The sequence below is a fragment of the Microtus pennsylvanicus genome, chromosome 7 (genome assembly GCF_037038515.1).
Source record: "Microtus pennsylvanicus isolate mMicPen1 chromosome 7, mMicPen1.hap1, whole genome shotgun sequence".
In the NCBI taxonomy this organism is placed as follows: domain Eukaryota; kingdom Metazoa; phylum Chordata; class Mammalia; order Rodentia; family Cricetidae; genus Microtus; species Microtus pennsylvanicus.
The window spans coordinates 109,668,016-109,682,774 of record NC_134585.1 but is presented as its reverse complement, the minus strand read 5'-3'; the positions used below and the strand labels follow the sequence as shown (position 1 = coordinate 109,682,774).

General features: G+C 44.8%; 1 protein-coding gene across 4 annotated transcripts in view; it reads right to left on the bottom strand.

The window, feature by feature from the left end:
* Positions 1 to 14,759, bottom strand: part of Cttnbp2nl (CTTNBP2 N-terminal like) — a 50,344-nt gene that overhangs the window by 4,352 nt on the left and 31,233 nt on the right. For all 4 annotated transcript variants that reach the window (XM_075981699.1, XM_075981701.1, XM_075981702.1 and 1 more), the window contains exons 4-5: positions 4,665 to 4,895; positions 999 to 1,106 (exon numbers count right to left, since the gene is read on the bottom strand). In XM_075981699.1, coding sequence (XP_075837814.1) covers positions 999 to 1,106; positions 4,665 to 4,895 — 339 coding nt within the window. The remainder of the gene's footprint in view (positions 1 to 998; positions 1,107 to 4,664; positions 4,896 to 14,759) is intronic.

Sequence of the window (14,759 nt, the reverse complement as noted above, 5' to 3'; positions counted from 1 at the left end):
CTAATCTTTGCTTGACGACTTGGGAGGCGTTTGGGTTCCTAACTGCCTCAGGGCGAGCAGCGGGAATATGATGCTCCATTGTGCTTTAGGTATGTGGGGAGAACACAGAAGCAGCCAAAACAAATACAGAACATATGCAAGCTAGATCTGGGGATGGAGGCCACTGAAAATCAAACTTAAAGTTCCAGCAATCATTTTCTCTGATCTAAAAAAAAAAAGAACAAACTTAAGTAGCTGCACTTAAATCCTCATGCATTAGACAAGGTCTTACTATGAGAGTGGCTTTGAACTTGAAATCCTCCTTCCAACTGCTAGGATTAGAGGCATGCACCACCATCCTTGGATCTACCTAAATGTACTTTGTCTAATATTATCACACAGACTCGGAATGAGAGGGAACAGGGTAAGTCATGATCATATTTAAAAAGAAATTAAAGAGTGTTGACTTCAAGGCTAGCATGATCTACATAGTGAGACCATGTCTAAAGAATTGAAAACAGAACCGTATACTACAGGAATGAAGGGTTGTTTCGTGTCCTGCCATCTTTGCTCCAGGTACATTGAATTGTGACAGGCCACACTGGTACTGTAGATCAGGCAACAACACCTCTAAAGTGTGTGCTACAGACGACAGCGCCACTAAGTGCTCTATGTCGTTTAGTTTCTCAGACTGTGCACTTGTGGGTTGTAGGTGTTACGAGTGCGGGCGTCACTGCAGACAAAAAGGAGGGCATCAGATCCCCCAGAGCTGGAGTTACAGAGAGCTGTGAGCCACCTGATGTGGATGTGGGGGCCAAACTTGGGTCCTCTGCAAAAGCAGTGTGTGCTCTTAACACTGGGGAGCTGAGCCATCTCCCCAACCCCAAGTAACCTATGTTTAAAAAAAGATAAACATCCTATCTTCTCTCTGAAGACTTGTACTGTAACACTGCACACCGGAAATGAACTTAAAAACTGTCACTCCGAGCAAATGCCATCATTCTTTCTTCCTGAGTTACCTGCTGCGTCAGCCTCTCCCTCTCCTTCTCCAGCATGTAGGTGACATCATCTCCTTCTGCGGTGTCCTGTGCGTGCCTCTGCCTCTCTTCTTCAAGGTCAAGGATCACCTGTAAAGGATTTAAAAATGTTTACTTTCAAATATCAAGTAATCACATTTATATCACTTAACACTTGAGGGTTCCAGATTAAATAATAAACAAATGAAATCCAGCCAGGGTCGTCAAGGAGCATGCTGTCTAGCAGGGTGAAAGACATGCAAGTTATGTGCTAGAAAACAGGCTATTTACTTTGCTGAAGTATGTGCAGAAGAATGCAAGCAGAGACAAGAGAGCGACTAATTAGCTGTGGGGTTCAGAGGGTTTGAGCACCAGCAGAAGTCTGGGAAATCATATGCAGTTGGAATGACCAGGGACCTGCTGGGTGGGGTGCGTGCGTGTGTGCGTGCGTGCGTGCGTGTGTGTGTGTGTGTGTGTGTGTGTGTGTGAAAGAGAGAGAGAGAGAGAGACAGGTGACAGACAGACAGACAGACAGACAGACAGACAGACAGACAGACAGAGACACGGAGACCTTACAAGGCTGGGTATTACTCTCAATGCTGTCACTGGAGGTACCAAAATGGGAATTTGAAATTAAACATCTCAGATGGGACATCCTGGGCCTTACTTAATAAGAATACTTATTTTCGTATACCTAGATAAGACAGGAAAGGCTCCTACTTCATCCTACGTGCAGAAGGCCCAATTACTAGGATCCTAAGTGATGATTTTTCAGAAAACTCTGACTTGTCCATTTATCCTGCGGAAGGATCCAAACCCACACCATGTCCTGGATAGGAATGTATCACTCAGTAGCCTCCGCTTCCGGAGTGGCTCGGCCCAGCCCTCCAGGGCACAGCACTGTCAGCTACCTCGATGGTCATTTCTCATGACTTTGGCTCATAAAAATTCTTAGGAATGAAGAAGGAAGAATTTCTATGACATGGAACTCCATTTTAAAATGAAAACCAAGCATGGGTCACATGCCTATAATCCCAGGATTCAGAAGGCAGAGGCAGGAGGATCGCTATGACTGTGAAATCGGTCTGGTCTATACAGAGAGTTCCAAGCCAGCCAGAGCTATACAGGGAGATTTGGCCTCAAAAATAAATAAAAAATGAAAACATATTAGCATTTGAACTTTAAAAAAATCTAGTTTTTAAATTTAATAGAAAGACTTTTGGTTAAACTTTTTTGGTAGACATGGTTTACCTATACTCTCTTTTGAAAGCCCTTTAAAATTACAAAAAGAAGGGGCTGGAGAGGCGGCACAGAGGTTAGGAGCATTGACTGCTCTTCCAAAGGTCCGGAGTTCAATTCCCGGCAACCATATGGTGGCTCACAACCACCTATACATGCAGGCATACATGCAGACAGAACACTGTATATATAATATAATAATTCTTTAAAAAATTACAGAAAGGAATAAAAAGAACTATAAAGTCTCAGAGACAAGAGTGGCTTTAATAGGGGAGAAAGCTTTTTAAAAGACTCATTTTATTTTTATTTATGTGTGGTGTAGATGAGTGTGGTTGCCCACGGCGGCCAGAATTCATGGAGCTGCCGTTACAGGTGGTGGTGCCTGATGTGGGTGTGTTGGGAACTGAACCTGGGCCCTTTGGAAGAGCAACTAGCGCTCTTTACTGCTCGGCCATCTCCCAGGCCCAGACAAGTTTTAATGACATTCTGAAGTGGGAAAAGAGCAGTCTTCAGACTCCCAAAGAGCTGGGACCTGGAAGTAGCAGGGGCTTCAGGGAGGCTGGTTCAGAGCCTGGACTTTCAGACGACTAGGAAGACTCTCCCTTAAAGTAGGTATGGAAAGTATATATCTGTAACCCCAGTGCTTGGGAGCTAAAGCTGAAGGTCATCTTTACCTCCATGAGTTCAAACCTAGTGAGAGCTACACGAACCCACAAATCCACGTGGGGGCTGGGCAAGGGAAGAGGTGACTAAGGAACTCTGCTTCCATTACAAGCAGTGAGAGCATTATTGCTGTGTGCATCCCAATCTTTCCAGAGGTGAAGGGTCAGTTAACAGCCACACCACAGCAGACATGGGGAACGTTCCGCGAGTTCAGACTATAAGCTTCCTTACTATAGACCTCGAAGAGCTAATTGATTTCTGGCAAATTAAGTGCCCTACTTGGTAACATTCCCAGGAGCAGACAGGTACTCTGTTGGGTAGGCGATGCAACCTTCCCACACGGCATGGTCACACACTGAGAGCTGGAGGCCAGCCTGGGTTAGAGAGGACCCTGTCTCAAGAAACCAAACTGAACAGGCAAATCACTTGTTTTCAAAAATTTAATGCTACTTACATTTCACACTGTAATAGTATACTAAGGAATTTTCAGTTATTTTTAACTTTCTCTTCTCTCCAGTCACCTAGACCTGAAACTACTACACCTTCCATGATACTATGCCATTAGGCATAGTTCAGTCACTTCCTGGATGAAGTGGGAATAAGGCCTGCTCACCACTTGAGGATCTGATGAAGATTTTTTTATCTTCATCATGTGAAAGTCCCAACTTAGGCCACATTTCAACACACTGCCAGGAATGTTCTAGATGACACATTCTAGGTTAGACTCAAAAGATCTTAGGCAACTTTGGGAATTTGACTAAAAGTAAAAAAATACACTTTCCATAAAAATGCATATACTTTTGATATTTTATGTATTTTAGGGGATATCTGTGGCCTACCCATGATTAAGGACCTATCCTTTGGACTCAATGAAGAAAGACGAAGACTGACAGGCAAGAAGACCCAGCCTGGGGACAACCCATCAAACAGGGCTTTAGCAGTGAGCTCTTGTGGAGAGAACCATGGGAACGAACTAATGTCCACTAAGTCTGAAGCTGCCGACCTCATTTTTCTGGTTAAAATGTCTCCTACAAAACACTGCTGATGCCTATCTCTGTAGGTCCAAATCTAAACTGCTAGTTTTTTTTTTTAATGCAGATTCTTGCCAAACATCGTCTGCAGGCCAAAACTGAGCAGCGAACGACAAGCTGAGAAACGAATGTACCCTCACTAAAACTCTGAAGATGAAGCACACAGGGAGCACAGGCTTGCCCTTCCTTCTGAGCTATCAGACAGAACAGAGCGCCTGTCCTCCACCCAGTATAGGAAAAGCAAGCATCCTAGGAGCTGTTCACCGCTTTACAAGCATGCGATGAAATACAGAACTAGAATGGATGGAACAATCTCCATGCCTGCATGGCTGCAATCAGGTAGATTTATCCTCTTTCTTCCCTAAATACTCTTTATTTATCACTTAAGTAAGCAAACAGAGAACGCTCTGTTCAGCTACAAGCTTGGTCAAACACTCGCTTGTTGCCAAAGTTTGGAAGATTGAAAATAAAATGCACCAAGTGTTCTGGAGTGCCGTACAAGAAGGAGTGTCTCCTGCAGGAATGTCTGCCCAGTCCTTAAACTGAGCCCAGGTGATCATCTGTGCTCCTTTTGTGCTCCCCTGGCTCCCGTGTCACTGAAGGACCTCTTTATACCTAGGAGGTCCCCTGCTCCATCAGAGTCCCATGAAACCTGGTGGCGGACAGGATAGGAGGCATTATTTCCAGAAGCCTCTGAGGATTCCCGAAGCACACACCTGCCAATGGGGGAGCCTACCTTTCGGTGCCTGCTCTCAGCAGCAGCCAGCTGGGACAGCATGCGCTCCTGCATGTTCTTGCATTGCTTCATCACCACCTTAAGGATAGAGAGGGGGTTTGTGCACACTGGCTGCTTCTCACTATCATTCTTTTCCTTTAGTGTTTCAAAATCTCTCTGAAGAGCCATTAGAGGGTCACTGATGTTATATTTTCCATAGCGTTCTTCAATGAAAGTATCTCTGTGTTGGGCCTGAGAATAAGAAAGAAGAAAGAACAAGACAAAATCATTAGACTGAGGCCTGAGCTCAGGACGTATTAAAGGTGGTAACATTAGTGGAAGCCCGACGACAGATCAGGAGGAGCCACAAAGACAGGCAACTGCGGAGGTGAGCAGTGTGATAACACGAACAAGCGAATGATTACAGGGAGCTGACCTGGTATCAGACATTATCCAAACAGGTACGGCCATATTAACTCGGGAACTTTTATAGCCCCAAACTGCTAATCATCTCCATTTTGCTGATGAGAAAACCATTACAAAGAGGATGGTTACCCAGCTAGCCTGCCTCCAAAGTCCCTGTCTGGAAGCAGGCTCACTGCCTCTGCATGCGTCTGTCCGTGTTACCTTCAGGTTTACCCCATCTTCCTTCTGTTAAAGTACTAAGCGCGATGACTTTATGAGTTTATAACTTGGAGACAACAGGGAGCCGGCAGGAGCGCAGAGGATGCAAGTCTGGACCTAGGAGAGAGAGTCCAGGACTCCTTGCGATCTGCAGAGGGAACTCGGCTGCACTGTTGATGGGACAATGGGGGGGGCACTTGCACAACCACAGCTGAAGACAAAAACCCCTTCTGCCTGCCACTAAATTCTACCCCCTTTTCAGTCTCCCATCAGCCTCTAGCTCCCTTAGTCTTAGTCTTTTCTGTTCCCCTGAGCAGGCAGCCATCTAAGGACAACAAGCGCTTGGGAAGACACTTCCGTGTCCTTCTTGTGGTACTGCTGCTCGGGGCAGCTTTAAGGATTACATGGGGGAAGCAACAAGCACTACATGTAGGCAGACAGCAAGACCCTGTCCAAAACAAGCTGTCCTGCCACCACGAGACTGGAGTAGTTCAATGATATTTACATGACAGAAACAGAAATTTAATTAAATTGAAAATATTCTTTCTTTTTTTAAAAATCACCATGTGTACCGGTACATGGAGGTCCTTAGTTGAGGAGGAGGTTGGTCCTGAATTCTGGATGGATTTACAAGCATGAACTGTCACACCAGGCCTAAAACCAAAGTCCTCCCATCTTCTTTCATTTTCTTTATTCTTTCTCTTTCCTCTCAGCCTGAGGATCTAACCTAGAGTCTCCTATAGCTCCTGTCCTGGCCACACTTCTGGTTACTGATGTAACCATGGCTGCATCATCAATGTGATAAATGGACAACCACCATCACTGAGATTGATCTGGTAGGGCAAAAGAAATAAAATAAGATGGAATTAAAAAAAAATTAGTAACCTTTTCTTTTCAAAACACCATGGAAAAAATGGGATGGGAGAAGCTGCAGCTTCTCCTCTGGCCACAGAACAACTGGTGACCTCGACATCAGTTCTGCTGAGAAGCTGTCTGTCAGGTTTGAGTATATAGTTAACTAATCCTAAAAACATGACTTTAAAACCCACATAGTGATTATCCTATATAATTAATAAGCACCAGAGTCCCAAGTAATGGGAGCGTCTCTGGTGAGCCTTGGCCCAAGAACAGCTGTCTGGCTGTCTGCTTTCTCTCTGAGTACTGCGGAACAGTTCCAGTCACCTGCACGGTGATTACAATCCACACAGATGGCTTCACCTGTCCGTGCAAGGGCGCTGTGGACAGACTCCAGTCACACAACAACTCTACCACAGGCCAAACACAGAAAAGCTCAACTTGAAGGCTGTATTTATGATACCGAGGACCTAGAAAATGGGAGACAATACAGTTTTCAACCAATGTATGGGCTACAAGTTTAACTGTAAATACAGTGAGAAGCAAAACCAAATGCTAAAACTTAAATAATGAAAGTAACTTTTATGGGGGTACGTGCTGGTTATCTGTTGCTGCATAACAAACAGCCCCCCAAATCAGCAACTTAGATAATGCTCATTTTATCTCACATGACATCCAATGGTTAGGATTCTAGGGTGAGGGGTTAGCTGGGTGGTTCTAGATCAGGATCTTGAGCTGAAGTGCCAGCTTCTCACAGTGCACAGCATGCAGCTGATCCAGACCAATGTCTCAGGAGTGCAACACCACCTGGGACATCCTAGATGGGACCACACAGGGGAAGAGCAGCAGGAGGCAGTGCTTACTGCCAGGGAGCAGGGACTCCTCAGAGGCTGGCCACAGACAGAGGACGAGATGTGTGCCGCTAACACTACATTTCAGGGTGAAGTTTGAAGGCCCAAACGGCCAACACTGAGCTTTAATATTTTAATGACATTTCAGCTATTAAGAAATATAATTATAAGGCCCTCAAGTACACGAGGGGCGGGATGTGAACTTGGGTTTGAGTTTTGGAGAAATTTAGTAATCAGTCAATTTCCTGTTTCATCATTTTTACTTTGCTTTAAGTGACAATATAAACTCTAGGTGAACAGAAATTCCTACATTTTTAGAAACTACACTGGCCTTTAATTTCAGAGACGAGGAAAATAATTGACTTGCCAGACAGACTTGGCGACAGGGGTGTTATCAACAGACAGAACACACTGGCCATCTTCGGCGGCAGGGGTGTTATCAACAGACAGAACACACTGGCCATCTATTACTCATTTCTTTTCACTTCACAGACTGGAGGAAACACATCACAAGAGGAGGCTTAAAATAACATCACAGAACAGCCCTGGAGCCTGCCACACTTAGTCTCCAAAGTCCCAGCTGTGCTATCACTGACTTCAAAGAGAAAGCCAGGCACTCAGACCAAAGCAGGAGAACTGAGAGTTTCAAGCCAGCCTGAGCCACAAAGAAAGATTTTGTTTCAAGCATCCCCGGACCCCAAGAATAAAAGTAGTTTCCTCTTCTACCTTCCTAGTATGTGTGGAAGACACAGGAGTACACACAGTCCAGCTGCCTTTCTAGTATCATGTGTGGAACACACAGGAGCACACAGTCCAGCTGCCTTCCTAGTATCATGTGTGGATGACCCAGGAGTACACACAGTCCAGCTGCCTTCCTAGTATCATGTGTGGATGACCCAGGAGTATGAATAGTCCAGTCTCAAGCAGGAAGTCAGTCCCTATATTCTTTGGACAAATACAAAGATAAAGAATTAGTCTGGGAGAGCTTGGCTGGCAGGGTGCTGGCCTAGCAGGCACGAAGTCCCAGGTTCCACCCTCAGCACAGTATGAAAGTGCGTACTGTCTGAAGTCCCAGTTCTTAGGAAGTGAAGGTGGTGGACCAGAAATTCAAGGTCATTTCCAGCTAAATATCAAGTTTGGGGCCAGCCTGGGCTACGTGAGGTCCTGTCTCAAAATAAAGCATAACAGACTAACAACTAGGCAGATAAATGGCTTAGCTGGTAAAGGCACTTGCTGCCACGCTTATGATCTCAATTTCATCCTTAGGGCCTCTTAGAGCCAACTTCTGTAAGTCTACGAGAGTGCTGTGGCATGTGCCCCCCCCCAATAAAAAACGTGTTATCAGGGGCCTTTGAAGTAGAATGGACTTCAAACACCCCTCAAAGCAATCTTCAGGCACAGATGTTTATGAAAGCAATTATTTACATAAGGACAGACGACTATTTATTATTGTTTGACTAAAGTGTTCTAAATTCTATTCAGGACTAAGAGTGGATTTAATCTAAGTAGCTGTAAGTGTGGCTGCAAGGAGCGGTGTCAACACCCAAATTTCAAAGTCTGTGAAAAGTTTTGATGAAACCAAAGGAAACGTGGACTATGTCCGTCCTGCTGTCGGGTCCCTCCCCTCCAGGAATGAGGCTGATGGGAGGGGTATGGACTTTCTGGCCCGGATCCATATGCTCACCTTTTTGATGTGGGGAAGAAAACATGTATGGGAATTCATCAGAAAAGAAAGAACCGATAAAGGGCAAATACTCCCAAACATAAATCAAGGATTTTAACATACATTAAAAAAACTACTTTATGACAAAGAAGCAAAAAATATCAAATGGAAAAAAGAAAGCATATTTAACAAGTGGTGCTGGCATAACTAGATATCAACATGTAGAAAAATGAAAATAGACCCATATCTATCACCATGCACAAAACTCAAGTCCAAATGGATCAAAGACCTCAGCATAAAGCCAGCCACACTGAACCTTATAGTAGAGAAAGTAGGAAGTACACTTGAACGTATTGGCACAGGGAACCACTTCCTAAATAGAACCCCAGCAGCACAGACACTGAGAGAAACAATTAATAAATGGGACCTCCTGAAACTGAAAAGCTTCTGTAAAGCACAGGACACAGTCAATAAGACAAAACGACAGCCTACAGAATGGGAAAAGATCTTCACCAACCCCACATCAGACACAGGTCTGATCTCCAAAATATACTAAGAACTCAAGAAATTGGACACCAAAAGAACACATAATCCAATCAAAAAAATAGAGTACAGACCTAAACAGAGAACTCTCAACAGAGGAATCTAAAATAGCTGAAAGACACTTAAGGAAATGCTCAACATCCTTAGTCATCAGAGAAATGCAAATCAAAACAACTCTGAGATTCCATCTTACACCTGTAAGAATCGCCAAGATCAAAAACACTGATGACAACTTATGCTGGAGAGGTTGTGGGGAAAAGGGAACACTCCTGCATTGCTGATGGGAATGCAAGCTGGTACAACCCCTTTGGATGTCAGTGTGGCGATTTCTCAGAAAATTAGGAAACAACTTTCCTCAAGACCCAGTAATACCACTTTTGGGTATATATCCAAAGGATGCTCAATCGTGCCACAAGGACATGCGCTCAACTATGTTCATAGCAGCTTTGTTTGTCATAGCCAGAACCTGGAAACAACCTAAATGCCCCTCGACCAAAGAATGGATAAGGAAAATGTGGTACATTTACACAGTGGAGTACTATACAGCAGAAAAAAATAACGACATCTTGAATTTTGCAGGAAATGGATGGAGCTAGAAAACATTATTTTGAATGAGGTAACCCAGACACAGAAAAACAATTATCACATGTACTCACTCATAGGTGGTTTTAAACATAAAGTAAACCAGCCTACAAACTATAACCCCAGAGAACTTAGACGACAATGAAGACACTAAGAGAGACTTACATAGATCTAATCTACATGAGAAGTAGAAAGTGTAAAAAGACAAGATCTCCTGAGTAAATTGGGAGCATGGGGACCTTGGGGGAGAGTTGAAGAGGAGGGAAGAGGTAGGGAGAGGAGCAGAGAAAAATGGAGTGCTCAATAAAAATCAATAAAAAATTTATAAAAAATAAAACAAAAAAAACCTACCTTACCTTTCCCATAACTTTTATGTTCTCTAACTGAACAAGTTAGAGATTTCCCATTTACTCTCGCTGACACACGCCCAGAGCCTCTCCCCTGACCACCAGTTCTCTTTAGAACGGTCACATGGACCCAGGACCTCCTCGGCAACTGGCTGGGCTACAACTCCAGTTTGCCAGGTGACCCACACATCCCTCAACACAACAAGAGTCAACGGCTGCTTAAAATCACACATTGAAACCGCACTGGCCACAGACAGAAATAGGAATTCCTGCACGTGGTAGGGCTCAGTGCAGAGCTGGAGAGATGGCTCTGGGGATGGTAGGGCTTCCCGTGCAAGCCATGCATGAAGACCTGGGAGTGGCCTCAATGGCCCTGTAATCCCTGGCACCGGGGTGCGAGTGGGTGGATACAGGGGTCTCTGAAGCTTGCTGACTGTCAGATAACTCTAGGGAGCGATCCTGTCCCTGGGAATGAGGTGGAGGGGGTCAGATAAGACATCTGGCACACCCACTCCCCTGTCGTTACATGTGCAGATGCCACAGAAATGTACGCATCCCGATACCCACGTCCCTGTTAAATCACAGACAGTTCTTAATCTCAACAGAACGTTACTCCATGCCCCCTTCCAGCCAGAAGTCTCCCTCCTGCCAGAGACAACCTGTTGATTCCACCACTTTTTAGTTTCGTCACGTCCACAGCTCCATCTAAACAGCGGCACACAGTACATTCTTTCGTGTCTGGCCTTTTCTGTTCTCACTGTAATAAAGCTCAAGCTCATCAGTGGCATGTTGGTAATTTGTCCTTTTTAATCATGTGCTGTGTGAGTATACTGCATTTATTTATTCTCTCGATTGACATCTGATTCTACCAAGTTGGGTTCTTCTGCGAATAAAGCTGCTATGGACAGTGGAGTAAGAGCTGTCAGTAGACGAAAGGCTTTGTTTCTTTTGTAATTAGAGCTAGTTACCCACTAAGTCTATGACCACTTCCCAATCAACTTCCAGAGTGGGTCCACCACATTATCCCTTCATCAGCACCATGGACACACTCAGGTCTCACCCAGCACCTGCTGTGGTCAGGCCATGTTTCTGCACCATCTACAGTAGGATCTCACTGTCCTGACTAGTATCTACCGAATTTAGCAGCCTGCCCGTGTTCTATGTTTATGAGGAAGCACACACGCATGCACACACGTGAGTGCTTGTTCATATGTCACACAGAGCTTGTCAGAGGACAACCTGCGGCTGTCAGTTTTCTCTATCTTTCTACCATGTGGGGCCCAAGGATTGAACTGAGGTCACCAGGACTGGTGACAAACACCTTATTCTCTGAGCCATTTTGCTGGACGCCCAAAGTAATCTCAACAGTGGCAGCAGAAACAACAGGGAACCCAACAACTAAATGCTTGTTCTCTGAGAGCAGTGTGCTGAGCTTTCATATCTCCAACTTAATCCTAACAATATTTCTTTTCTCTTTGCTTGAGCCAGACCTAGCAATGTGGCTCAGGCTGGTCTAGAATGTGAGGGCCTCCTGCCTTGGCCTCCGAGTGCTGGGACTACAGGTGTGCGCCACCATGTCCAGCACAATATTCCTCTCAGATGTCGCTATTGTTTCCATTTCTTCTTAGGAGAATCTAAATAGTAGCATACAGCTTTCTCACTCATAGTGAATAAGAAAAGGAAGCGGCACTGACCATGCTGGCTGGTAAGCTGACGCTCCCCAGAACCTACAGGAATGGGTTTCAGTTGATTAGGTCCTAACTGGCGAAATAGGGGGAGGTGAAAGTTTGCACAGTACAGAGTTCATCTCCGCCCCTCCTCCCTGCCTAAAAAACCAGAAGAGAAACCACTGCAGAGCGCTGAGAGTAGGTAGTGAGGATTACTTCAAGGACTTTCTCCCCACGTGTGACCCCAGTCACAATACAGAATCTACTTTGTAGTACGTCTCTATTGTAAATGGCACTGGAAGAGAATGAAGACTCTCAGAAGGCTGACTCCAGATTCTGCTTTTCAACAATGTAAGGTAAAAGAAATATACAAATTGTATTACAGAAAGTGATCAGCACTACTATTTTACTGTAACAAATGCTACGAAAGTCTACAAACTAAAAGGCGTGGCTGTAGATCAAATATATAATATACAAAAGAAAGAAACAAAAACCAGATAACCAAAACATTCTGGAGTCTGGGGACAGTTCCCAGTACACACGCATTTAGTGAGCACAACATGTTTGCAGGGCAGTGCACGTGCTGTGATGTGGGCAGCGACAGAGGAAGACCGGTATGACCACGTGAGGCACAGTCCTTGGTCTTCAAGGCGGTGAGAAGCTGCTGGATTTTTAAGGACAGACTCAACATCTGCAAGGAACAGCAGTTTTCTAAAGAGCATCACTCATGTTTAGAGGAACACCGACTACAGTTTATTTGATAAGAATTTTCTAAGACACAGACTTTAAACTCATAAGGAATAGGAAGGAAAAGGCCGACCCTGGAAGTGGGTGGGTTCTGGCAGATAAATGGGACAATCAGTGACTGAATGAATCACAGGAAATATGGTAAGGTGGTGGGGATGGCGGGGCGTACATGACCCCAAACTCCCTCTGGAGTGCTACACAGTGGGACTAACCCACAGACGTCGTGTGACACCTTAAATTAATCCTGTAAACCCAAACACTGTTCTACTAGCAATGTACACAGGCTCTTTTACTCACTGTGTATCGAAAGCTACAGGGCTCAGTGAGTGCAGGTTCTTACAACCAAGACCAACACCGACAACCTGAGCTTGGTCCTTGGGACCTACGGAGTAGAAGAAAAGAACCAACGCTGTCCTCTCCTCTGACCTCCTCACCGTGCTGGCCAGGCTGCATGACTACATGCATGTGGTTTGATTCAGGAGTATTAGTGCATAAAAGCCTGGTGTGGTGGCACACACTGTTAATCCCAGTACTCAGGGGCCAGGGGTTTTCTATGAGTTCTAAGCCAGCCAATGGTACATAGTGAGACTCTGCTTCAAAATAAAGAAATAAAAAAATCACATTCCACTCAGAGCTCCAGTCCTCCCTTCCAGAGTCACCCAGCTAGAAGAGGGTTCCTCCTCGGTCACACAGCGCGCTTCTCTTTCAGTGCTGGTGACTAAGTGCACCAAGCTTACGGCACCACGGAGCAACCACCACACGTGAACTCCTTTTAAATGTTAAGTCTGAAGCTAAGCTTTTAAAAAATGATTTATTTTTACTTTTGATTATGTGTCTGTTTCTTTGCATGTACACACGAGTGCATGTCCCAGGAGGCATTCGATCCTTTGGGGCTGGAGTTACAGGCTGTGTGTGAGCTGCCTGCTGAGGGTGCTGGGAATTGAACTTGAGTCCTCTGGAAGAGCAGTATGTGTGCACCCTTAACTGCTGAGCTATCACTCCAGCCTGAAGTTAGTTTGCACTAACTTTTTGCTTTAGATTTGTGTGTGTATATACATAACTTAAAAATAAGTTTAATAAAAAATTTAAAGGAGGGTTAATTTCGAAAACAGAGAAAAGAAAGATGACGAACAATTTTGTAAAAGCCATAAAAACAAAATAAAACACTAAACCCAAAAACCTTGAAAAACCAATTCCCAGTTGGGCACCGGGGGCACAGGCAGAGCTCTGTGAATCTGAGGCTAGCCTGGTCTACAAAGTGAGTCCCAGGACATCCAGAGCTACAAAGTGAGACCCTGTCTCAAACAGCGCCCCTACCACACACAAAACAAAGTAAAACAAATCCCAATAAAATGAAGTCCAGAGGAGAAATAGGGAAAGGAAATGCATTCCGAAAGAGAGCACCTGTAATTCAGACAGATGCTCATCAAAGCCCTCGGTGCGACAGTCCGGGAAATAGACTTTCGATTGAGTATCTAGGAGACGACGCCAGCAACACCACACTGTTTAATACTTAGGGCTCGAGTAATCTCAGAGGGAGGGAGGGCCTGCCTAGCATTTGTGAGGCTGGGGCTCGATTTCACAATGGGGTAGGATGAAGGAAAAGGACGTGCAGCCTTTGATTTTCTTCTGATACAAACCTCTCACTATTATCCAGCTGGGGAATGCGGACGAGTACACCTGGCCTTGACTAGAAAGGATACCAGGACAAAACGTTCACTAAAAATCAAAATGCGGTGGGGGCTGCAGAGAAGGCTCAGCCATGACGTCACTGGCTACTGCTAGCACCCACATGGCAGCTGGGGGAGTTACTACGCCTTCTCCCGGCTTCCCTGGCATTACATGCATGCATGCATTACGTACATATACGCAGGCAAACACCCATACATGTCAAAGTATTTTTTATTTTAAAAATTAAAATAGGAAAATTTGCTTTATTACATGACAGAGGTGACAGCCAGTCACTTGGTATCCTTTATACAAATATGAAAGCAAAAACAAAGCCATGACTTCCTGTCTGAAGAACATGCTGTTCCCAGAGAAGTAAATAACATGACTGGATGGGAATTCTAACAGTGAGCATTTTGAAATTACTTTATTAAAGCTAGGCCTCTCCTAAAAAACATTAATAAATGGCACCCATTCTTGAGAACTGGCAATGTCAAGCAAGACTTCACGGGTCTGAACTTCACGAGATGAGCACTTGTGAGGGCTTTAGAGACTGGATTCTGGGCTGC